This window comes from Brachionichthys hirsutus, chromosome 10, assembly GCF_040956055.1.
Source record: "Brachionichthys hirsutus isolate HB-005 chromosome 10, CSIRO-AGI_Bhir_v1, whole genome shotgun sequence".
NCBI lineage: Eukaryota > Metazoa > Chordata > Actinopteri > Lophiiformes > Brachionichthyidae > Brachionichthys > Brachionichthys hirsutus.
This window is the reverse complement of record NC_090906.1, coordinates 12,440,246-12,466,935: the sequence shown is the minus strand read 5'-3', so window position 1 is coordinate 12,466,935 and position 26,690 is coordinate 12,440,246. Positions and strand designations below refer to the sequence as shown.

Here is a 26,690-nt window from a genome sequence, read left to right as displayed (position 1 = left end):
TCCATTTTGTTGTCTAAAGATCCGTTATCTCCCTGCATTTCCAGCAAAAATAAATAAATGGAAAATGTACGGTAAATGTGAAAATAAACTTCTTCTTTTTTATGTTAATCTCTTTAGAAGTTCTGTCTTTTCTCGTGTCTTTCAGTGGACTTCGGGCAAAGAGCTTCGGAGTAACACTCGTATGATTGTAGTCACGGATCCAGACAAAACATCAACAAGGAAACTCCTTTGACCACGTGGTGCCGAGACAAAAATACCAGCCAATCGTCGATGTTGTAGTAGCAACAGCCAATCAGAAAGCTGTAGTGCGTTACCAAGCAGCTCTCGTGACTACCGCCTTGTCATATGACCGTGACGGCGCCCATGGAGACGGTTCCAGGGCTCGAGATTCGCTCTCGGGTTTGAAATTTACGAGACCTTCTTTTCTTGGTACGAAATGCCTCCGACTCTCTTCCAGAAACTTTTCAACAAGAGAAATGCATTTTCTTCGCCGCCTTCAAGATGCGGCAAAGACGACCCAGCTTTCAGGTAGCTATTTGCTGCTAATTGGTGCTACATTACGTAGCCTAGCTTTGTTTACTGCGTCCATGCGTCTGAGCGAATGGTTTTTTTTTTCTTTTTTTTTTGAGAGGTAATATTTTGAACTCGCACTTCTCAAACCAAACGCTCGCACATTTGTTCCATTTAAAACGGATGTAGCGTGAAACGCGCTGCGCCTTGACGGTCTGGCTAACATGCTAATTGAGTGCTAGCTTACGTGACGGTAAGCGCATTCGGCTCGCGCGCTGGCTCTCGCTGGGACTCGGCTTTCCCAGCACCTTCTTCCGTGTTGACGCGAGCCTTATCGTCAGAACTCACGTGCTGTTTTGAATCGATAACACACGCTGGCGCGATCGGCTAATAATCGGTACCACCACTTGGGAGTTGCCCGGAGCGAGCGGGGTACGCAGGTTCGCCTGTCTCCCTGGGTGTCCCCGTTTGCGTTTCTGCGGTCACAGCGGCGGAGCCCTGCGTGCTTCAGCCGATCGATCCAGCTCCAGTCTCCGGAGACAGGCCGGTCTGGAGATGATCAAAGCGAAAAGTAGGGATGTTGTTGGATTCATGGTATGCAGATCTGTGTCCAAGGGTTCCAAGCATTTAACTGTGTCTGATTATTGAATTAGACTCCAAAAATGACACGATGTTTACTTAATTTAAGCCATAGTATAATTGTACAATACGGTGTTTTAACACCGGATCGGTTGAACACTTGTTTAATTATTATCGTCAAAGCTTTCATATTGTATTAGGACTATTTTGAATTTTAATGCGACTCATATTTGCATTGAGGTGGTGTAAAGCAAATTTTACAGGTTAAGGTTTTGCTCGTTTTGAAAGGAATAATTGCAAGAAAGTAGATTATGTGACATATTGTCTAATATTGTTTGATTTCTGTAGAACGCAAGGCTAATTGGATAAAGTTTAAGTATGACAGGAACTGTTTCTCCTAGCACACATTCCAGGTCGATGTCAGACATGTCTCCAGGGGGGAAGACGTCTTTTTAGTTAACCAAGGAGGTTGTTTTTTTGATGCCGTTAATCTGTCTGTGACCATTAACAGAATAACTCAAGAAGCTACAGACAGAGCTTGATGAAAATTTCGAAGAAATGTTGGGAATGTTATCAGGAACGGATCAATGATTACATTTTAGTGATGAGCCAGAAGAGACCATGGATCCCTTTTGAATCTTTCGTTAACATTACGGTAGGTTGGAGCTACTGAAAGTGTGCTTTTAGTGAATAACTTCTAAATTATAATGGCATCAAAGCAATTCCTATTGCTAAAGGTTTGTTTTCATGGTTAATGAATCTAAAAATTATAGATAAAATAATGTAGGACAATAACAATTTTTTGGTGTAAATATAGTGCGACTGAGGTGCTTGGTGGACGTCTGGAAAATATTTCCCTGGACCCGCCGTCCAAGCTGGGATATATTTACCAAAGGAGCGGAAAGCTCGCCACCTTGTAATGTGACTTGCACTTTGGCACATATCTATGCCAACGCACGTTTCATGCTTCTGAATTCTGTCCTGTGCCCAGCGGTATAAATTCTCTGTGCGTGAGGGTGACTCCAGTCATAGTACCCCCCATGCCTCTGGCATGACTGTGTGGAGAACATAGACTGACTAAATAAAGCCAAGGAGAAAGATGGATAGGATGGGTTGCACACACTTGCATGGTATCAAAAGTACGTGGGGGTACGTGACTAAAGTTATAATTACTTCAGGGTGAGATCATTAGTTACTGAAGGTTAATTATTAAGAGGGTAATGCGCACATCTGCAAGTTGGCAAGAGGATTCGAGAATCTTTTGAAAGCCGAAGTGTTGTGGGGAGGTTTCGTCTCTATGCAGTGTTTTATTACACTGTATTGGTGGTGATTAATAGTTTTTTTTCCCCAACGTACGGCAATGCGTGCCCCAAAATACCACATGGGGCAACAGGTCAGCTGACCCTGGCAGGAAAGCCTTTAAAGCTTCTCCTGTTTCTCTGGCTGCAGGACCTGGTCAGGGACAGCATACTGGGCGTTACAGTGAGAGCTCCTGGCTCACCCCGCAGACGGTCGCAGGCCCGATCACTAGCCAAGAGCTTTGTTGTCCCCACCGCAGCTTGACTACATGTCCAGGATGATCCCCTGCTGCCTGTTGAAAGGAAAAAAACTCCTTCATGACCTGTGCCATACAACTCAATATAGCTTAGCTGTGTTTGTGTTGCAGTATGAAAACAGATGTGTGTGTGTGTGTGTGTAAGTGAGAGCGAGGAAGGAAAGAGTTGGTGGGTAACTTGTTTGTTTTTACACACTATTTCACTATTTTATCCCAAATCAGGTGTTTCTTCTCAAAACAGATGTTATAGCAAAGCTCAGAGGTTTCAAACAAACAAACTGAAGTACAGCATTATTTTTAAGTCACGACAACTTTGTCCTGATCCTTTTTTTTCTGCGTGCATATTGACATTTCAGATTAATGTGAATTAGACGCTTCCTCACCTGAGGCTAGCGCTTTCTGGAACCAAATCAGAATAATTTATTTTGGTGCTTTTTAGTTGGAAGTTCACAGAAGAAGTTGCGTCTCGGGTTCCTTCCTGATTGCCACGGCGCCTCCCTCCCGTGCATGCTTTCATACCCCAGTGTGTCATGTGAGGCCATCAATCTCCGGCTGTCATGTTTGCGTGACGATCACATGCTGGCTGCATTCTCATTCACTGGCATGAAGATGCGAGTTGGATAAGTGGAGTTCCGTAAGATGAGTGCATGCGTCTGCTTGCCTTACGTTTGTACTTGCGCTTATGCAAAGCATCCAAGTGCAGTGGATTAATGTATATATTATATCTTTGGGTTGCAAGGTTGCTTTGTGTGTGTGTGTGTGTGTGTGTGAATCCTGCAGGCCTGCCGGGCTTCTATAAAGACGGCGGCTGTCGTCAGGTTCCTATCTGGGCTATTTTAAGTGGACACACTCTGGCTTCTCAGAACTGCAGGGTCATTGTAAAGATATAGTTTTACTTAAAAGTTGCACACACACCACACACGTTTGGTCACATTCTAGTGAGTGCTTGTATGCTGGCTTAACGCCTAATCAGACCTGGATCCTCTTACCTTGTGGGGACATCGGTTCAGATGCTGGCTGTCAAGTTTCTTGTCTGATGCGTGAAGACAAAGAAAGACGCAATGTGGACGTCAGGTTATATAAAACTCCTTCCATCCGCTGATATATTTTTAGAAGCCCATCATAATGAAAGCAAACACTACTCTATGAATGTTAGTTAAGTCCTGAGAAGGGACACAACTTAGGACTGTCGTAAACCCCAAAAGACAGCTCTGTTAATACCAAACTCTGTAGCTTCACATGTGCTGTCTTGATTTGACCCCGGCCGTAATGAGTTTCTTTTGTCCCAACGTTTATGGTTAGCGTGTTGTCGTCCCCCCCCCCCCCCCCCCCTGGAATATAAGATGCATTTCTTGGAATGACAGGCAACCTTAAGCCCTGAATCATTAGACATTATTAAGGCAGACCTATTAAAAAGCAGGGTGACGAGTCGGTCGACTGGGATCCTCAGATCCCTTTGCTTCCAGGGTGGAAATGTAATCATGCCTGTCATATGACAGTGTGATCGTCAAAAGGAGCAGACAAAGATTGCTTTCACGTGCACGCCTTCCTTCAGATGGCACGTTGTGACGCCAAAGGCTTCACCTGAATGACAAATTTGACATTCTGATTTCGACACTCCTGTTCAACTCGACGGCACCCTCGTGATTTATTCAATGCAACAGTCACACACTCGTCACTGCCTTTCTGTCATGAGTTTCTTATTCAGAAAGTTGTAACACAGGGATTAACATCGTTTGAATGTCGTCAGACACTGCTCAGACAGAATTCAAAACAAGTCCCGCCAACAGTTTAACATATTTGCTGCCTAAAGCTAAAATAATCTGTAGCTTGAATTCTTTACACCGTATTTATGTAAGTGTATATATATATATGTTACAAATACGATCAATTCTTCTTTCTTTGCCTAGCATCTTTAGCTTTGCCTTTGTTGTAGTCAGCAGGTACACGCGGGTCGTCAGGTGCTTCATGTGATCAACCTTCCCCAACGAGTTTCTGTTAGGAGAGTACAGCATGGTGTTGTGTTCAGTGTGACTACAGGTAAATACTGCATTGTGCGTAGCTATATAAAAAAGTTATTGGCCTCTGGAGCAGCAAGTTATTTCAAATGTGGGTCCATTTTCAGCCTGATGTAAATGGCATTACACAGGTACACCGATCTCTAGATAAAACGCGTGAAGGTTCTGTCTGTCCTGAAAACGTGCCCCCCAGCATGAAGCCAGAGGTGGTTGCTGTATGTCACTCCAGACTATTGCACTTCCACAACGGGCAATTGTTGGCCTAGGGTGACCCGCAGCTTGCCATTAACGGAGCTGGGGCTCAAACACACGTATTAATTAAATGCACTTGAACGCTGACACATCAGGCACTTCGTCACGCTGCGGAGACCAGTGTGTGAAACGCGTAACTTTAGCTTTAGGAGAAGGCCGATATCGTTTGGGCAGCGTTCTCTCATCAGCAGTCATCAGTTACAGAGCAGACTTCCCAAGTGGAAGACTATCCTGCCTCATCCCAGGGTGTAAGTTGATAGCCATGTACAGTAGTGCTGCTGGTAATGCGGGCATCACCAGTCATCCTCAACCAGGAGTTAGAGGTGCCATTGCTCCGCTGTGTTAAATCGTTCTGCATCATCGACACGGGGATTATGGAAGCTCAACATTCCCGGTTGGGTATTTCCAGTGCGTCAGTGGATACCTGACATCCGGGGTTTCCTCTTTATATTACCGGTACCCCAAGATCATTCAAGACACGCAATTATGCAATTTACACTCAATTTGAGCAAAAAATCATTTGCGCTAACTGTTTAAAGGTGTTAGACATTAAAATGGATTTATTTATTATATATTCTAACCACTAGACTCTGAGTTAATGTTTGCTCTCCTGTAATCCTCTAACATTACTAACACATTTTATCTTTGGGGTCAATCCGACTCCAGTGATATTTGCCTCCAGAAAATGATTTACAGAAATTTGTTGACCAAGTTGGTTTTTTTTTGTCAGTGACTTTATTTGTTGAACACATAAATGACCCCTTGATCATGAATCCTTGACCTGTTCTCGAACACGAGCACCAGGCCAAACTGTAGAGTTCTAAAGGTTTGCGTGTCAGAATGTCTCTCTTCAGTTTGCTTATGTTAAATTGTAGGAACGTGAACTTTGGTCATTGCTGTGCTGTTCTGCTGTGATGCAGTTATGATCAGCACAAAGCGGGGGGGGGGGGGGGGGGGCATCTGTGTCCTCAGACAAACATTTTTGTAGTTGCTTTTGGCATGAGTTTTGTTTGCACAAATGTCATGGGTGTTGAAATGGCTCATGTGGCCTTAAAATCCGCTGCTAAATAATAGTCAGACGATGCTGTGGCACAAGGACGCATGCAAATGAGGAGAAAAGAGTGGGATCGGGAGACGGCACAAAGAAACCCCTGCTGTCACGCTCTCATCAGTCCCGGCGCGCTGCCGTTGCCGTGTCCGTTCCTGCGATCACCTGACAGTCTCATGTTGTTGTGTGAATTTAGTTCACCGCTATTCTTAGATCCTGCTTTGGCTAAGAGAGAAGAGGAGAGAGGGAGAGAGCTCGGGAAAGACTGGCAGACTCGCGATGATACCCAGGTAGGAGTCGGTGATACTTAGCCGGCGGGCATCTCGGTGTCGGTGAAGCGAGGCTCGCAGGACGGCGTCGTTGTTGTTGTTTGCGCCACGTTTTAGTCCGGGCTTCCAGGCGCTGCCCTCAGCTGGCCGCAGCTTGAAGCTTCGTGCGTCGTGACGATGACAGAGATGGAATTGTTCCGTTCGGGGTCAACGTTGCGTACTAAAGAAGGTTTGCACACAACAAACGCGCGTGTAGGAGATTGTGATCGTAGTTTATGCCCATAACCTTTTATATCACCTTATTTTTACCGCGACAGAAGTAATGTGGAGTCAAGCGCTGCTTTTCTGAATGACTCTTCTCATCAGCGCTGTGACGGTCACAAGCTCACCGATTTCATACTTCCTCCTTCCCTCCTCCGTCTCTCTCATGCTTTTGGGTTTTGTTGACTCTCATCTCCTCTTAAATCTGTTTTCTGTCCTCCACTTCAGGTTTTGCTGTATTTTTCTCTCATCTGTCCCCATCTTTTGCTCTTTGTGTCTGTCACGTTGCCCCCCCCCCCTTACTCTCTAGAATATTTGTCATTCTTTGCTGTTTCTTATTCTAAAACGTGCTCTGTCAGTTGTTCTGGCTTTCTGTCATGTGCTTATTGCTTCTTCCCAGCCCCGCTCCCTCTGTGTTTTCTCTCTGTTTGGCTGTAAACAAAGGGAGCTCTGAACCAATCAGCTTATGCAGATCGTCTCTGGGTCTCGTCTGATAACAACACGTTTTATTTTTGCACAGCAGTCCAGTCAACCAGCTAATGATCAAAGCAACGTAAGAAGTGCTGTTAAGATTATTTTCCGCTGACCACAGTGTCAACCAGAACCACACAATGATGCTATTTTGCCCCCCCCCCCCCCAAACCCCATTCACTATAAACACTGGTGTTTAGGGAGCCTCCCTGCTCCCCAATAAAGGCTATACTTAGACCCAGCTCTGTGCCCGTCTGTCTGACCCATCTATCCATCAGATCAGACAGAAATCCTCCGTGGTCATATTTATAGCCCCCCCACTAAATCGACAGTGGACATTTCCGCTAAACCCGGGGGGTGTCCAAACCTTTTTGTATGGAGGGCCGGATCTCATCATGTGTCTGTGGGCCAGCTGTGTTTAAAACATCGAAAGACAAATGTACAAATCTCCGGTCTTCAATGTCAACGTTACTTTTTTCTACTTGCTGCAAACGCGACAGCTGGAGGGCCAAAAGTAACATGAAACGACAAAACGTGAACGTGAACAAAACGGGCCGTGAAAAGTCCGACTTCGGGCCGTGAAAAGTCCGACCTCGGGCTGTGAGTCATCGGCCATGCGTGATAGTATCATCTTAAGTAACGCAGAGGTGGGAGTTTATACACTTGTTTTGTTATAATTCTAGACTAGACGGGTTTTTTTCTCCTCTTCAAAGTCTTCGTCTTCTCATTGATCTCTGACCACATTGTCTGCGTGAATGAATTTATTTCAAGTGCGTCATCTACCGTTTTCTCCGCCGCACCCATGTTTAGCTGTTTCCCGCCTTGTGATCCCCCTCTCGCCCGTCCACTCTTCCTTCAATCTAGCTGGCCGACCCCCCAGCTGGAGCCCAGTCAGATCCGGCTGGTCGTCTACCAGGACTGCGAGAGGCGGGGCAGAAATGTCCTGTTCGACTCCAGTGCCAAGAAGAGGGCCCCCGAGGAGACCTCCATCTCCGTGAGTGCAGCGTCTTCTCCTTGCCTCGTTGGTGTCGTGGATCATTCAGCTGTTCATCGCTTCCCTTATTTTGAAAGGATCGGTATGAATTGATCGTCGCTTTAAGTTGATTTCTTTCCAATCTGTAAAACTAAGAGTCCCTTCTCCAAACATGGCAGCTGTCCAGGCCGAGCCTGACGGAAGGTATCAGCCTTCATGCCAAACAGGTATCCTCTTTGTGTTCCACAACGAGTGCGTGCTTCAGTGAGCGCGCCCACGCCAGCCGGGGAAACACGATCACAACGACTGCTTTTACTACAGCATAGCTGTCAACGCATCACAACAATAGCAGCGGAGCGCATTAATGACGCGGCTTATGTACCGGGGGGGGGGGGCAGCCTCACCCGTGTTTATCTTTTAATAAATGGTGACCCGCTGCTTTTTCTTTTTTCTTTCTGAGCGACGTGCCTGATGTCATGATGCTGCCTCGTGTCCCTCGCTGAACCCCGACCCCCTCGTGTCTGCTGCTCTTAAAACGCGGCCTCAGCGGGACAGAATTCTTTCGGTCACATGACCAGTCTGTCCGTCATTCTATCGCTTCTTGGCTGCGTTTGTTCTCAAACATTCTCCTTCTTGTCCTGTCTGCCTTCCCTCTTCCTCTCTCTGCCCGCTTGTTTCTAGACCTCTCTGTTATTCAGTCTTTCTTTGCTGCCCCCCTCTTCACTCTCTCTGCCCCTTTTGTGGTTTTGTTCCTTTTAATTTCTCAACCCTTCACCCCCTTCTCCTTCTCCTTCAGCTTCATTTATTTGTTGGTAGGTTTTATTTAGTTGTTTTTAATCTGCTTGGAAAAAATGGTTGAAGAAAGATTGTAAGGAACAGAAAACCACCGATGGTGAAGAGAGAGAGAGAGAGAGAGAGAGGACGAGAAAAACAAGGATGGATACGATGCAAAGGTTACGTGAGACTTGAGGTTAAAGGATTAGCTAAAAAGAGGAAGAAAGAAATGGACAAGAGAAAGAAAGCTGCAGGAAATCGAGGAGGAGGAGGAGGAGGAGGGTGGGAATGATTGCAGTGCTGTTTGAGCACGAGTTCTTAGGAGTCATATGACTTACAGTCACATGCTGCTGGCTTCACTGTACACACCTCCAGTTTCACCGCGGCCGACACACACACGCACACACACACACACACACACACACACACACGCACACATGCCAGAGTTTAAACCAGCATGAAGCAACAATCCTGTTTTCACTCTGCTCCTCTTCCTCGCTTGTTTTCCTTGTTTTATACTAGCAGCAACAGTGGTAAGCCGTTAACACAGCCTGCCCCCCCCCCCCCCCCCACACACACACACACACACACACTCCCTCCCAGATGCATTCCTCTTGAATGTTCTGCCAAGTTGACGAGGCACATGACTGAGGCCGATTGAGCTCACGTTGCTTTTAGTTTGCTGTTTACACGAATGCCTCTGGATTATCTATCGATATTCTCTTTCTGAATAATCCAGCTTCATTCCTGTTTCCCCATTAAGAATGTTCAGCTGTTAAACTGTTTTCCTCACGGTGGGATTAATGCGCAAATGTTGTTTCTCTCCTGACGTTTATGAACAAAGACGCCTCAAAGACTCAACGCTGCAGTAAAATTCCGTCTCTATTCCAATGTGTTTGGACGTTTTTTCATACGACTGGACACAAATACTCCAGAACACGAAACAACTGCGTCATGCGGCTTTTGTTTTATGGCACAGTCCCCATTTATGTATTTTTTAAATTAATTAATCTAATTAGCTACATTCACAATTTATATATCTTCATTTTCAAATGCATTTAATAATGGAATAATGTAAAAAATGGCGTTAAAAGTGGCGCCAGGACGCACCTACTGTATGTCCTCTTTGCACATACATGCGTATACAGAAAACGTGTGTTCTTCTAGTTAATATCCTCCTCTCCTCTCTTCCTCTCCTCTCTCCTCCTCTCCTCTCTCCTCCTCTCCTCTCCTCCTCTCTCCTCCTCTCCTCTCCTCCTCTCCTCTCCAGGGTTCGAGGTGCTCTTCGGATGTGGTCATGCTGGGAGAAATGATGTTCGGTTCTGTAGCCATGAGCTACAAAGGCTCCACACTAAAGATCCACCAGATCAGGTAGAGGTCGGGGACGCATGGACGACCTTTCAGCTTCTTGGCTTCTAATGAAGTTCGCTTTTACATCTTCATGACATTAACTCTTGACATGGCATTCTTTGTGTTACCTTGGTAACAAGATGGGTTAAGGTACAGTGTAGCGGAGGACCGGTGAAGAGCCGGTTATGTGGAATGAGTTGAACGTGAAAGCCACAGAGCTGAGCACCATCACGTGCTGACGCGCTATCGTCCTTTCAGATCGCCGCCTCAGCTGATGCTGAGTAAGGTCTTCACCGCCCGGATGGGAGGCAGTGTGTGTGGCAGCCTCAACATGTAAGCGCGCACACACACACACACACACACACACACACACACACACACACTCCTGCATCTGTCTCGGATATACGCCATACTTATGTGTTGCTTCTAGTTCTAAACGTATATGCGTTGTATTAGCAGTATACGTTTATGTACATGGTATACAAGCTTGTCTTGCTCTTCCACTTCCTGCCGTGCAGGTTACAGGACAGCCTGGAGTTCATTGGACAGGACAGCAACACCCTGAGGCCTGATCAAAGCGCCGGCGCCAGCAGTCTCGTCGGGAGCATCGGTAACCACCAATCACACGGCTGCGTCCAGTGCATTTAATTCAGTTCTTATATCTTCCTTTGAAAATAACCCCCCCCCCCCCAGTAGAATGATGGAGGAGTACTTGACTTTCATTGCATCTGGTAGTTCTGTTTCTTTCACAGATTCAGTTTCTATTCTTTTGTGGCGTTTTCTTTGTCTATCGGAGACAATAAAGCGGCTGAACTTTTACAAGCGAGATTTAAACGCTGACTTTAGCTGCTAAGCTGTTTCCTCTCGCCGGACTGACCTCCTAGAGGACGGCCGTTATTTCGTTCCAGTCTAAAGAATCTCTCACTAACTGTTGGCTCATGTTGTTTATTTATTTTTTGTGTCTCTTTTCTATCTTCCCCCCCCTTTTCTCCTTTTACGTGATGTGTTTGTGCCGCACAGGACTTTCTCAGCTCTGCAGCCCTCGACGGGCCTTCTCTGAACAGGGCCCTCTGCGCCTCATCAAGAGCGCATCTTTCTTTTCAGGTTGGCGCTTAAAAACCGGCGCACGACTAACGCGTGCCGGTTCGCATGCATGTGTGTGTGTGTGTGTTAGGCTGTAGTAGCGCTAGCGGTGGGTCGGACGGACTCCCAGCATGCCTGCGTGGCGACGTTCGTACCTAGTGATAGTCGTGGCATGCAAATTCACAGCACCTGAGCGGAAACGCCTTGGGCCAGGTGGAAGCTGCAGGGATCACTCTCTGACATGGTTCTGGTGCTGGATGGCTGAAATTTGAGCTGGGAGGTGGGCCGGCCTGTCGCTGTGACGATCACAGAGCGCAATAAAACGGCCCCACCCATCAAGCGGATCATAAATATCTCTGCCAGCAGAATCTGACCCAGGCCTGCAGGTGTGTCACACAAACAGAGGGGGTGCATGGGTTCTCACTGGTGTCACTGGTTTCACTGGTTTCTGTCTGGAGTTCTCTGGTGATCATCCTGCTTGAGCAGCACAGTTAAGCCGTTTGTTTTAACCATCGACGGTAACGTCTCTTCCTGTTCTGTGACTTCTTCTCTCTTCCTTTATGAACCCTTTCCAAAGTAAAATGCCCTCATCGTGCCTGCACACGCTGCGCGGCGCCCGGCCATGCTGGGGCGAACTGTTCCAGGGGACTTCTAGCTCTACAAGACGTGCATGCTAAACACTGTTCACCTATCGGCACTGTAAATAACTAATATCCCCTGATTATCCTTTTATTTAAATCATATGAGCGCCTTTTATTAGACACAAGAAGTCTTTGGAACTAAAATCTGGACCGACAGAGCAACAAGGAAACGAGGAACTGAAGAAAGCGACGCTCGGATTCCGGTCGCTGGTTCTATTCTGCTAATCGGAGACGCATCAGAGCTCCGTCCTCGTTCTGTCTGTCTGGGGTAAAACGTCAGGCCTGCTGCTTTAATGTCAGACAATGTCCTGTGGAGAGCACGTTTGTGTTGTTGTCGTGCACACACACACACACACACACGCACACGCACTTTGCTGAAAAAAGCTTGTGTTGGCTTGCCCATAAATCTGTGGTAGGAAGTTGCATCACGGCTGTAGCTGCTGCAGGTAGCGACAGCCAGCTCAGCCCGTTTCAACACTCGTGTTAGGTGTTGTGTTCCGTAGGTTTTTTTATTTGCTTGTGACACTTCCTGTTTAGCGTCACAAGAGAAAAGCACTAAGTCAATATCCTGCTGAGTCCTGCTGGAGGTTGGAGCCTTAGATTGTGGTCAAATGTTGCTCCAGTTGAGAGTTCATCTTCACCTTGGTGCACCGGTGAGCTCCTCAGGGCTCTGACCAAAACAGACGACTCCCTCCCGGCTGTCTTCAGCGGAATGTGTTGTGTGTTTTATTTCTCATCCCCGTTTCCCTCCGTCTTCCTTCGCTCTTCACCCAGGCCACAGTCACCCCATGGACATGCCGGGCCGGGGACTCCACGACGAGAGGGACAGCGGCATCGCCAGATCGGGTGAGTTGAGGACACGAGGAGCCGGAGCTGGACGTGAAAAGCACTCGGGCTGAGCTCGGAGCTGCGTTCACGTTCATCCCATTCCAAACACGGGATGGCTGCGTTCAAATCCAGATGTTTCCAGATGTTATGTTGGTCACAGGAACTCTGATGATCATTGCAAGCCGCAGCTACGTTGCTCTTTATCTGTGCGTGCAGCTCGTGAGCAGAGCTTCCTCTGCATCCGTTCACACACCTTGTGACCCTTAGCGCTCTCTTATCGGTTCACGCACGTGATCTCATTGATCAAAACCGCTGCCGCACGTAGCCTTGTGATCAGGGTTGCATTCTGGGTAGGCTGTCCTTACCGTGCACGCCTAGTGTGAACAGGCCAACCCGAACCTGCAGCGTGTGACCGTTGTCAGATGGATGTGGAGTTCTATTGTGTGTCGTCCGTCTTGCTTCTCCGTTCGTTCCCTGCCTCTCCTCCTCTCAGCAACACGATCTCTCCACCAGCGTCTCTGAGCAGCCTGCTGATCACGCCCTTCCCGTCTCCGGGCTCCTCCCTGACCAGCAGCTGTGCATCCAGTTACCAGCGGCGGTGGCTCCGCAGCCAAACCACCAGCCTGGAAAACGGCGTCTTCCCCCGGTGGTGAGGCGCCGCGCATACACAAAACCTGTGTAAAGGGCATGTTTAATACAGATCAATGCCCATGAGTTGCATAAATTAACATGTACTGGAGAACGCATGTTTTTCACTCGAGCGCTTGGAATTTGAATGAGGCTTTGAGGGAGGGGGGGGAGGGGGGGGGGGGGGGCGTGGGTTTGTGATTTATGATAATTGCAAGCACGCTCTTAGAGTCTCTTCCTTCGTTCTTCCTGCTCGGCATGTCTGGGCCTTTTTTGTAAAGTGATGATGATGATGAAAATATTTATTAGATAGAATGTTAGAGTACAAGTACAGTCACACAGTAGCATGTATTACAGTACAAGTACAGTCAAACATCCTGTCTAAGAGGAGCATTTCAAAAAAGCCCTTGCAGCCTTGTTTCCGTTGGAAGTCCTTCGTGCATAAATCATCGACATTTAATAATGCAAATAAAAATACAAATAAAAATAAAACCAATATTAAATTACTCAATTGATGCAAAGTAACATTAGAAAAATAAAAATGATTTTACACCACAGATGCAAAATAACAATAAATTTAAAATAAATCACACCACAGATGTAAAATGACAATGAATGACAATAAATTACATAAATTACAATAAATTACAATAAATTACAAAGACACTTAAGTTCTTCCTGGAAGGATTTTAGGTGAATAAAATCGCTAAAATTCTGATTGAACGGATCACGAGGAAGTTTGAGCGGTATCGGATCCGTCGCTGACCGCCTCCCGTTCCCGACCAGGTCAGTCGAGGAGAGCTTCAACATGTCGGACGAGAGCGGCGGGCCGAGCCTCGGCGCGGCTCGGAAGAAGAAGATTGCCATCGGAGTCATCTTCATGCTGTCCCTCAAGCCGAGGAGAACAATCGCTTCCAGGATTTCTTCTTCTCCCACTTCCCACTCTTTGAAAGCCACATGAACAAGCTGAAGAGCGCCATTGAACAGGTGAATATAAGATGATTCTAATGATGGGGGGGGGGGGGCTTGTTTCCCTTTCCTGATCTCCTGCCTGTTCAACCTGTCAGACTTAATTTAACCCTATGAGTAGTCCAAAAACGCAAACCTTCCACGGCCTCCAGCTTCACCTTTCAGCCTCCCTCCTTTATCTATCCTGTAACTTTGCCTCTGCGAGCCAAGTATTCGTTTCTCGTTTCACACGAGGGCATTTTCGTTGTGTCACTCTCAAGGCCATGAAGATGAGTCGCCGGTCAGCTGATGGCAGCCAGAGGGCGTTGGCTTACAGCCGGATGGTGGACGGGCTCAACGAGTTCAGGTTGGGCTACAACTCATCCATTTCGTATTCTGCAGCTACGGCCTGCGTCCTCCAGCTAGCTATCGCCCAGCGGGACGGGACGCAACCAGAATGTCCTGTCCTTTCATTGCGTTGTTTATGAGCAAATGTAAACACGCAGCTATTCGGTTTCTGTGTACTGTGGCTAAACAATCATTCTCTCCGCGGGGACATGCCGACGCCTGACATTCACCGTCGTTCCAAACGAGGGCCGAACGATTGGTCGTTATCGATCCCGACCTCGCCCGCCGCGTACATCCAGTCTCGTTCTCGTCTCATGTAAGAACCCTGCAGCATGAACGCCGGGTTCCTCCGGGTTCCTCCTGGTTCCTCCTGGTTCCTCCTGGTTCCTCCGGGTTCCTCCTGGTTCCGCCGGGTTCCTCCTGGTTCCTCCGGGTTCCTCCTGGTTCCGCCGGTTTCCTCCGGGTTCCTCCTGGTTCCGCCGGGTTCCTCCTGCCGCGGCGTTCACTTGATCCCTGTCCTGGTTCTGTTGAGCTCCGTTTAAGTGCAGTTAAATACGCCACTCGTGCTAATGTTCTCATTTTGGGTCCAAGGTGCGCCCGTAGCAAGGTGACTCGGTCCAGATGCCCCGTGGTTCAGTGTCACAGTAATAATGAATGAGTGAATGAATGAATGAAAGATGGCGTCTGTCTCGCAGGATCAAGGCGACGCGTCCTGTCGTCGCCGCGCTGCACAGTCCTGGCTCCAGGTTGTGTCTAAGGGGAACGCACGTGACCCGACTTTTAGGAGCTGCTCCTCCTCGTCTCTCCACCGCAGCGGCTAATATTTATGGACAAGGACAGGCGATGTGAAATCATACATGTCTGTAATTTATGACGGTGGCACGGCGCCTCGCCTTGCTGCCGGGGGCAACCCAAGCCTCTTGGGAGGCAACCCTATCTGCCTCCGACGGCGACCACGAGCCCCAGAATAGTAAATAATACGCCAGTGGCAGCAGGCGGGACGCGATTGCAGGGGACAAACCAAAGTATCTGCAAAGCCTCACCCTCAGACGGCAGCTAAATGGTTAGCATTATGGGGTGTAGGCTTCATGGAGCATGACGGAAGGAAAGGCTGGGGGTGGCTGGGGGTGTCGGAGGCAAAGACGGGCATCTCTGCGTTTAATGAAGAATTAGATTTGCGATGTTGGGTTTGCAGGGATTCAGAATAAGTGTGTAAAACCCGCCCGAAACATTTGTCTCTTTGTCTGTCCGTGCTGTCAAACCCAGCCGAGGCATGCTAACCTTCTCGCTGGACAAATGTCCCAACTGAGCCACACACAGACACACTTTCCACAGCAAGAGGCGCTTTGGTCGGGCCATTAAAAACACACAACCGACGGTGTTCCGGCGCAGACAGTAGCACTCTGTGTTTACCGCCGGAGACAATCCCACGTCTGTTCTCTCTGTGTTCTCCCTTTCCTCTCCGCTCCTCGCCTCCAGGGTGACCATCTGCAACCTCTACACCATGCCCCGCGTCGCCGAGCCCGCGTGGCTGACCATGATGTCCGGCGCGTCCGAGAAGAACCTGCTCTGCGGCCACTTCATGAAGGAGCTCTCCTCGCTGATGGAGCAGGCCTCCAAGAACCAGTTGAGTGTCAAACCTGTTTGTGAGGCTGCGTCCTCAAACACAGCCTCTGTTCTGCCTCCCCCCGCTTTGAATGTGTCACCGTTTGCTCCCCCCCCCCCCCCCAGAGGGAGCTGTGAAAGAGGAGATCCCTGCCAGTCTCTGCTAATTGTGTATTTATGAATCGGTGGCGAGGCTCTTATTGAACATTCCACCCACATTCAGTTTAATTTGGTTTTAGAACACCGAGCTGCTTTATTAACTATTTGTTGAACCGTCTCTGGTGCAACAGAAATGTAAATCATCAGTCCTATAAGTCAATCGGCTGTAATTAAAGTCCCGGCCTGACTACGACTAGAAGCTGGACGTCGCTACGTCCACCAGTTCGGGTCCAGCTGCTCCTGTAAAGACGTTTGATCTGCAGACGAAACGTCTTCTGCCTCGTTATCACGCCGGGCCTTTTGCCTTTTGCGTCAGCGCTCCCATGACTGCTGCTGCGGGGCACGCAGGCCTGTGAGCGCATGACTGAAGTCATGAGACGGGAACGGAGGAGGATGCTTGTGGTCGGAACTGAGAAGTGAATCATGTCGATAGTAGTGTGTGTGTGTGTGTGTGTGTGTGTGTGTGTGTGTGTGTGTGTGTGTGTGTGCGTGTGTGTGTGTGTGCGTGTGTGTGTGTGTGTGTGTGTGTGTGTGTGTGTGTGCGTGCGTGCGTGCGTGCGTGTGAGAGAGAGACTCTGACCGAAGATCACTTTTGACCTCAGGGCAAACAGGAAGTGACTGTTTGAATGCTTCTCTTCTCTTCTCTGACCCGAACCCGTGTGTGAACTCCAGGTTCCTCCCCGCGTTGCTGACAGCCGTGCTGACCAATCATCTGGCTTGGGTGCCCACCGTCATGCCCAATGGGCAGCCTCCCATCAAGATCTTCCTGGAGAAACACTCCTCCAAGAGCGTCGACATGCTGGCGAAGACGCATCCCTACAACCCCCTCTGGGCACAGCTCGGTAAGAAGTCCAGCAGTAGTAGTAGTAGTAGTACTACTAGTAGTATCAGCAGTAGTAGCGTCGGCTGTAGTAGTATCAGCGGTGTGTACTTTGGGTGTCCAATAAAACGTTCTTTCAGTGTTGGACCTTTTTAAAAACCCAAAACCTTCTTCTGGTCCCTCGAACCCGTTCCAGGACCGAGGAGCGCCTCCTTCAGGCTGTTTCTTCTCTCCTTTGCATTCTGTGAACTCTATTGACGCTTTTAAGGGTAATCTTAAACCCCACAGCATTTTAGCTACGGCAGATTTACGGGTCGTTTTATGAACTTATACCCTCGCTGATTGTGTTTTTTTATTTCTATTTTATTGCGTTGGCCGTAGCTGTATTTTATTGTTCTTTTGTGAAGCACTTTGTGACTTCTCCTGTCTGAAATATATAATATATATATATAAGTATATAAATACACTTTACTGACTTAAATTGATATTGACTTCCAGTAGAGCTTCTGGCACAGATGTAAATCCGCTGTTCCAATACTTGCATGTATCTTATGACCATAAAGATGCAAACATGGTGTTTAAACACCATGTGTTTATACTGGATGAGAAACCGCGTCTCTGGTGACACCTAGTGTTCATAGCAGAGAACTGCACTCCAGACCACTGATATCTATATGGAAACATTGATTTAATTGTGTTTAATATGTTCTCCTTTTTATTGAATATACTTTGAATTATTTACTTGCCTAAAACAATAGTTCTTTCTGAATTTCCTCTCTGAGCATATTATCTCACCTTAAAACGACTCGAACATTCCCATTCCCTGCTGAAAAGAGTCAATGACGCCGAGACACGAATGTCACATACCTGTTTGGGGGGGTTCTGGTGTTGAGGATGTTTTCTTCGCTGTGCGTAGGAGACCTGTACGGCTCCATCGGGTCGCCGGTGCGGCTGTCCAGGACGGTGGTCGTCGGCCGCAGGCGGGACCTGGTCCAGAGACTCCTCTACGTCCTCACTTACTTCATCCGCTGCTCAGAGCTTTTGGAGACCCACATGCTGGACAGCGCCGAGGACGAAGCCATAGTGATGCCGGGCTCCCTCATCACCACCTCCCTCAGGAAAGGAGAGGTGGAGGAGTCGGACTACGTCCTGGTGACTGTCCATAAACCCAGCGGGGACTACTTATCCCAACAGGGAGAGGCCGAGGACGGCAGCTACCGGTCAGACAACAGCCTCCAGAGCAGCACGTACACGGACACGCCCAGGGAGGACGAGGACGAGGACGAGGACGAGGACAGCAGTGAGAGTCAGGTGTCCAGGAGCAGCGTGCTCCAGGGTGAGACTATAGAAGTGTCAGAACCCGTTGAGCTGCACGAGGAGACGGTGCAGCGAGTCACCTCGGCCCCCCCGGGGGGGCCGGTCTCTGTGCCGGACACAGAGACCAGGACTGACGCGGTACCCACGAGCCTTGCATCGAGTCCCCCCCGCCCTCCTGTGAGCCCGGGGGGTAAGACCTCCAGGGCAGACGCTGGCGTGGAGGGAGGCATGGGGGGCACACTGGAGAAGAAGCCGCCAGACAAGAGCACGGCTGCTCCGGTGCCGGTGCCGGTGCCGGTGCCGGTGACGGTGACGCTGGGCAACGCCATGGCGCTGACGTTAACGGGAGACGAGGAGCCAGCGGCCAAAGTCACGTTCCTGATCGGAGACTCCACGTCGCCGGAGTCCGACACGGAGAGCCGCCGGAGGAAGGTGGAGGAGGAAATGAGGAAGCACAAGAAACATCTGCTTCAGCAGCAGCCGAGAGGGGCGGGGCCAAAGAGCAGCAGCGCATCAGAGGACCAATCCAGCAGCAGCAGCCTGCAGCGGGTCTCCAGTAAGATGCTGAGAGGGGCGGGGCCAAAGAGCGGCAGCGCATCAGAGGACCAATCCAGCAGCAGCAGCCTGCAGCGAGTCTCCAGTAAGATGCTGAGAGGGGCGGGGCCAAAGAGCAGCAACGCATCAGAGGACCAATCCAGCAGCAGCAGCCTGCAGCGGGTCTCCAGGGAGACGGCGTGGAGCCCCACCTGCTTCGACGAGTATTTCAACCTGGACGCCCCCGTGGAGACGAGGACAATGGACGATGTGGCCGGCACCACGGACAGGACGCACAGAGACGTGCTGGACCCCTCGGGGGCCCGGCGGCCCCGGCGACTCGAGGGGGGCGGCTTCCGGGGTTCGGGTTCGTGTTTACATTCGGGTAACGGAGAGGCGGCGTCCACCAGGAAGGAGGAAGCGGAGAGGAGAAGCAGGTGCGGGTCGACGGATTCATCCGACCGCTGCTGCAGGGGCTGTTCTGCCGAGCAGGGGGAGGGGCTTCTGTCGGCCCCCCCACTCCACGATGGCGAAGGGGACCAAAAGCAGAAAGGAGCGCCCCTCAACGACTGGGAGATCCCCCGAAACGAGAGCTCGGACAGCGCCCTGGGGGACAGCGAGAGCGAGGAGACGGAGGACTGGCAGGAGGAGGTGCTGGTTCCCTTCCCAGGGTGAGCGGAGGACCAATGGGATCGCTGCGTTATCGCCGTGGCGTGAACGGAATCTCGTCTCCCGTCTTTGTGACCCGCAGCTCCTCGTTGGTGGAGAACTACTCGAAGCCGTCCATCGCCAACTTCGGCCGGTCCCTGTTCGGGGGCTACTGCCCCGCCTACGTGCCGGACTTCGTGCTTCACGGGATGCCCGGAGACGAGACGCTCCGGAAGAGTCTCCTGTCCGAGTTGACCCACGCCGTTCAGGTGGGGGGGCCGTCGGGATCTGTTCTGTGTTTCCATTGATGAGAGAGATCAAAGTGAGTCAGAGCTCTGGCCGTGGCGTTTCCGTCTGCAAACGGGCGGCGCCTTTAACTCGTTAGGCCAGAAGACCGCTGTGTCCCTGTGAGTGTCCAACTGAGACACGCGTGTCCTTCTTTGACCCGGTTGAATGCCGATCCCTCTCGCCCCGCAGCATCCCGTCCTGGACGAGCCCATCGCCGAGGCCGTCTGCATCATAGCAGACACGGACAAGTGGACGGTGCAGGTGTCCAGCAGCCAGAGACGAGCCACGGACGTCTCCAAGCTGGGGAAGGAGGTCCTGGTGTCCAGCCTGGTCTCCGGCCTGCTGCAGTCCACCCAGCAGCTCTACAGGCTCAGCCTGTCCCCCAACTTCGTACGTCTCGCCGCTTTCCTGTCCGCATGTAGACGTCACTGCTTCCGTTTCGGTAAGACCTCCCCTCCTCTCCTCCCCCCCCCCCCCCTCTCCCCCCCCTAGTGCATCATGCACCTCGAGGACCGCCTGCAGGAGATCTACTTTAAGAGCAAGATGCTTGCCGCGTACCTGAAAGGCCAGACGAGAGTCCACGTGAAAGAACTGGGCATGGTCCTCGGGTAAGCCGTCGACCGTTGTGATGTCATCAAGGTGGCCTTCGGGAATGAGCCTGTTGGGTTTACATGGAGACGAATGAGAAGTGGATCCGGATCAGATGTGAACATGTTGTGATTTATTGTTGTTGGTCTGGCCTCCTTGCAGAATCGAGTCCAGTGACCTTCCCCTTTTGGCGGCAGTGGCCAGCACTCACTCCCCCTACGTGGCCCAGATCCTCCTATGAGACTGGAGCGGCACGGAGGCCCAGGCCAGCGAGCCGCCTGAGGAAACCCCCCCCCCCCCCCATAAACCAGCCGTCCACGCTCAGCAGCTGACCCTCCGGCCTTGTCCGTGCCCGGGATCAGTGGGATGTTTGCGCTGCACCTCCTGCCACCACTGCTGAATTTGTTGCAATGCTGATGTTTCACCACTAGGGGGAACTAGATGTCCCCACAGATGGAGCGGGCTCTGCAGGTGTCTGGAAGCGCCTTTCTTTTAAAGCGAGAATCTATTTTTGACAGAAAAGCCAAAGACTTTCTTCTTTATGTTCCCGTTGAGAATGAAACTTTAGGAAACCTCATTGGATTTTATGGTTTTTATGGTTTCTACTTTTGTCTGTACAATCTTAAACGTTTCGCCGACGGAGTGGCCGACTGTGATTTTAAAGGAAACCGATAAATATTATATATGTATGTTTACAAGCCAATTTAAATCACTTTTATTTTTAGTGGATTTACAATTCACACCTGATTTTAAAAGAAAATTTTTGGCCTTGTGGCGGTTTATATATTCTGAAAACGTTTTTTTCTTTAGTTCTACAAGCTGGTTTTAAAATAGGCAAAAGTGTCTTTGACTTTTTATCGCAGGTGCAGCACTACCTCAGATCTTCATCGGGGCAGTAGATGACACACACGTTTCTATTTGCCCCGCAGAAATCCCTGAGGTGTCATTTTTAAAGCAACTTTAATAAGAGGAATCCACTGTGGAGACTCTACGCTGTGTTTCTTGAAAAAGGGAAGGCTGTTTATTTTAATTCTTGAACTGATTGTTACGTAAAACTAGAGGGGAAATGTGTGGAAATGGAAATCTGTGTCTATTTAACGCCGACGTGCTGAAATAATCTCAATGTTTCGAGGTTCTGTTTACGACTCTGGAGTTTGCTGCGGGTAGCGGAAGATGGTCGGCCTTCGAGCAGATTGAAATACGGGAATGGTTGACACTATTTTTCTAATATTTCAATGAAAACACAATGGAAAATGTATAATTGCGTTGCTTTTTATTTTTTCTGCTTGACTTTTAATAATATTAGTGTGTTAAATATTTTTTTGTCGTAACCAGGGTGCGATTTTTATTTGTTTCCTCTCTTCTGGGTGTTAATTTGCTTTCATAGCTTCTAACCTGCAGCGGGGCCAATAGGACTTTTCTTTTTTTTTTTTTTAATCATCACTGTGGTTTTGTATTGTCATCTGACAGCAGCGGGTTAATCCTTATTTTATTAAGGTTATTCCCAAATGACAACAGCCACCGTCACACAGCACTTTGCAGCTATGGGAATGGGATGGAATTCTGCTCCCCTGAGTGACTTTTGGAAAGTAGTTTCCACCAATGATTGGATTTCTCTCCAGGACCTCTGGGATTGTGTTTGTAGCTGGGTTCTGTGTGGACTCAAATCGCACCCTGCATGTGACCCAAGTCTTAACAGAGAGCATGAACGCATCACGGGCTTCTGGAACGCTTGTTTTGCTGGTGAAATTGATATATATATAAACGCGTTATTACTGTATTGACGATGCGCTGCTGCATCAGCCTACGTTTTGTACCCAGCCGTTATTTAAAAGGTCTGAATTTGTATCTGCGTTTTCTTTGTACATACGTGATCAAGGTACCCGAGGTGGTTTACGGTCCGTGTAAACTGTACATACTCTGTTTATTTCCATGTGTTTGTACAGAATGTCTTTTTAAAAATTGTCTCCTCAAATTATTATTTTTCCCAATTTTATGGGAATGTGCAATAAAGAAGCCGATCTTAAGAATTTATGCCACTCTGGAAATCTTTTTTTGTTACCAACTCAAAGGGAAAAGGTGCCGGAAAACAAAGTCGCTGTTCTTCACCTTCTAAGTCCATGTTTCAATTCAACCATATCATTCGTAATGAATAAAATTACCTAATTAAAAATGTGCTAAAGTAATCAGATTGCTAATGTGCAACATCTACCCCCCCCTTAAATTTGCCACCCTGAAACTCCGCCCCACTTCCAACCACCTGCAGGTAAAACAAAACGAGCGCACGCTTCAGTTACGCAATGAAAGGAGCGCCCCTGGAAACGTCACCGGAACCCGTCTGTGCGCGTGAAAAGCAAAAAAACTAGGAACGCGACAAAACTTGCGTTTAATGTGCGTGGCGGGAGCTGGGACGGTGTTTTACGTTTTAACTTTCACCGTGCGGGTTTAGTTTTATTAAAGACGAAGGTTTGACGTTTGTTTTTCACGGGACAAGAAGACGTGAACGTTTGACGTGAGCGGTTTCTTTAAAGTGCACAACGATAATCGGATTACTTCGTAGGTGTCGACAGCAAGAGGGAGGACCTGTGCTGCGTTAAGGGACTCCTAAATAAAATGGTACATTTGAAATGTCCTCGCACCCCCTACAAAAGTAATATCTCTGAAGATTGCAATATATATTAAATTTGAGCACCAAATTCATTCCGTCACATTTTAGGATGGCAAGGGAAGGAAGGAAACAAATTTAAATATAAACGGGACCTAAAAGTTGTAATTCAGTTTAAGTGTAAATAAAAAAAACATTTACTACAAACTAACATTTAAAAATGTAGAGTTTTTGTTTTTCGCTAAAATGAAGAAACATTTCAGCTGAGGGATTTAAATGTGTTTTTTGCTAAAATGCATAATCCAAGTCCCCCCCCCCCCAGTCAAACAGTCAACGGTGCATATTCAATGTATATAAAATAGATCACTTCTTTCTTCTTCTTGATGGTTCTATTTTTTCTTACTTAAGGAACTAGATACCCCCCCCCCAGGCTGAAGTCCAGCTGCTGAGTGACCCACCCTGAACCAGTATTCAACATTCACACTTAATCAGTAAACACCATCATGTGACCAGTGGAGGGTGAACTAGTTGCCCCTGACTAATGAAAGGCTGCATTCAGGTTCACGCCTGCAGACTCACTGGGGCGCAAATAGTGCACGATTTATTTATTAGATTAGATTACGTTCAGGTCCGTACGTGCACCAGTTCATTCACCGTTTGGCCTTGATTCTGTCCAGAACTCTCGGGTCCACAGAGACCCGGACAGTCGTGTTTATTGATTCCAGAAACGGCGCCGGACGAAGATGTCAGATTTCAGCAAATCACACGGTTTAATGAACAGACAGAATGAAAAGAATCCTGATTCTTGTGAGTGACTCAGACCTTATCAAACAGGGAATGAACCTTTAAATCATAATTATAATGTCCATGAAATGATTCCATTTCCTTCCTTAGCATGGACATTTCAAACTGCCAATACTCGAGCGACGCTCTCTTTATAGTTGAAAGCATCTAAATAGGTTAACCGTCACGTGACTGTATGTTCTGGTATAAAGTGAACACAGTTAAGGGTAAGAGACGGTATAATTTAACAATCTTTATTTCCGTAGCACCAGATAATAACAGGAAGTTATCTCAAGGCACTTTACAGGGGGAAGACAGAACCCAACTTGTCTCGCAAGAACAAGGACTTCCCTTTAACAGGCAGAAACCTTGAACAGAACCGAGCGGACAGGTGTCTCGCAGTGGACAGCCATCTGCCTTGACAGGTTTGGTTGAGAGAGAGAGAGAGAGAGAGAGATCGGGCTTTCTCCGGCTTCTCTGGGGCCCCGCAGACGCTGGCGACTCGTCCGCGGTGTCCCCCCGCCTTTCATCCACAGCAAGCCCGGATAGACTCCAGTACTGTCGCGCATGTGGCGTGAGTTGCGTTATTACCGACGGCCCTTGAACGCAGCGCCTCCACGGGACAGACAGATGTCGTCGAACTCTCCGCGGCTCGCGCTGGAAGGGGCGGGACCTAAATCTGGACTCCTGGCTCTGACGTGCCGCTCCGAGCCGGAGATGTCCACGGATCGGGTTAACACGTCCCACGGGCGGGACTTTCCGTCACGCGTTGGTTGCAGCGACGCGTTTTTAATGGACGCAGCGGTAGTTTGAAGTTTCGTTTCGTTTCCCGATCGGCCCGGTTCCGAGTAAACTTCATCCATGCTCGGCGGCTCGGGCAGGACGCGACCCGCGGGGACGTGAGTTGGTTCATCGGGGAGACGTGGGGGGGTAAAGTCGCCTAAAGTGTGTGCGTGGATCGAGCCGACGTGATGAGAATGACTGGAGCTACGGAAACCTCCTTCAAGCTGGCGCTGAAGAAACCGCCCTCACTCCGGACGGCGGAGGTAAACAAAACCATCGTGCCTTCATTAGCATAGCCCTGCTAACGCTATCAAGGACAATCTTAACTTGTTGCTACACATCTGTGTGAGATTCATTCGCCTGGCGGGGAGTGAGCTTTGACCAAAAGGAGCTAGAAGCGAGACATTTATGGATAAATTGTTGAACTATATTGTCACGTGCTGGTTTGTAAACAAATTAATTGACAGTAACAGGCAGGTAGCTTAGCTTAGCTTAGCTTAGCTTGTAGTTTGTAAGGACAGAGAAGAATGACAGTCATGTACAAATATACTCCCAAAAACATTCTGGAGACTTCTGACATTACTTTATGAGACAAGAGAGAAACTTCATGTTAATTATTTTTATTTTAAGACATTTCACAAGAGGGACGTAAAGTTGCAGTACCACTGGAATCCATTGGGGGAAAGCAGAATCCATACATCCCGCCCCAATCAATTAACCTTAATTGCATGTTTTAGGAGTTGGGAGGAACCCGGAGAACCTGGCGAGAACCCACCCCGGCGCGGGGAGAACATAAACGGCGCACAGATAGGATTGGAACCCCGATGTCTTCTTGCTGCGAGGCCACAGCGTTAACCACTGCGCCACCGTGTGATATGATTAATGTCTCGCTTCACGTGTCGCTATAGAGGCTGTCCTCAACCCTGCAGTGCGCTGGCGACCCTTCCGGTTTCCATCCCGCCTCTCGCCCACAGACGAGCTGGGATTGGCTCCAGCGACACCCGGAAGGCGAATAAAAGGGCGGCGCTTGTCACACGGCCCGCTCCAGGCCGGAAGGCTTTGACCTTTTTATACCTCGCCATTACCGATTACTGTCTCCTCCCAGGTAGTTTATTTTATCGTCCCGTGTCGAGACGGAAATGTTTCTCGGCTCATGAGTTTTCGATGACTTGTTTGCGTTTGGGGAAAACTTCGTTTCACGACGCTGCGTTCATGAAACTGCGTGTTTAAAACTCTCGCAGCACGTCGTCACCCGGCGGACGGCCGATGCTGAAGTCCAGGAGAGACTCCGTTAGCGTCAGCTTGAACGGAGTCGCTGCCGCCCTCTCCTCCTCCTCCTCCTCCTCCCTACGTGAAACTGTGGAAACACAGCTGGCTCGCCATGGCTTTAGGACTCGCTGCCTAAAAATAGCGCGCGCTCCTCGACTCCCTTCCACGTTCGACTGGTGGCAGGAACCAAATCATCGTCCAATGAGCACTGAGAGTCCGTTGAACCCTCTCTGTCCCTTCACACTAGCGCCACACACCTGTGTTCTCTCATTAAGACATGCGAGACATCCAGCGTAGCTCCTAGCAGGCGTTAGCTAGCTCGCCATGTGGCGTCACGGTGCGTCTTCACACAGAGACGTGGCCTGAAAACATCCGACGAACCTCGGTGTGTTTGCGGTAATCCCGGCGCCGCATACGGACCCGATGGCGTGTGATCGGGCTGTTTACTCTGAAGGCGTGTTTGTTTGAACATAAAAATGTGTTTACTGTTGGAAACCTTTATGACGAGGCTGTATCAGCATAACCAGGGCACAAGTTTGTTAAACGTTTATAATGACTCAAAGTTACAGTTTAATAACTATATTACTTTACTTTAGAAATACAATGTTAACATTTTAACTACTTACTGAGAACTACTATAATGACTGTGTGACTGCTTTGCTCCCATTGGTATAACAACTTAGTCAACTATACTGTATTATCACTGTTACCTTTTCAATTATGTCTTCTTCTTTGCATTGCTTGAACAAACTACCG

At 48.8% G+C, this 26,690-nt stretch overlaps 1 protein-coding gene across 1 annotated transcript; it reads left to right on the top strand.

Moving 5' to 3' along the window:
• The first annotated feature begins 436 nt into the window (after window positions 1–436).
• On the top strand, window positions 437–20,800 carry fnip1 (folliculin interacting protein 1). The gene is given in 20 exon segments (XM_068744427.1): window positions 437–528; window positions 7,828–7,957; window positions 8,116–8,163; window positions 9,981–10,081; window positions 10,319–10,393; window positions 10,579–10,670; window positions 11,081–11,164; window positions 12,559–12,630; window positions 13,126–13,261; window positions 14,026–14,135; window positions 14,138–14,226; window positions 14,469–14,554; window positions 16,015–16,161; window positions 16,972–17,141; window positions 18,036–19,001; window positions 19,167–19,641; window positions 19,722–19,887; window positions 20,096–20,296; window positions 20,399–20,514; window positions 20,657–20,800. Coding segments are annotated over 20 exon segments (3,435 nt in total). The 3' UTR covers window positions 20,736–20,800.
• Window positions 20,801–26,690: the final 5,890 nt, after the last annotated feature.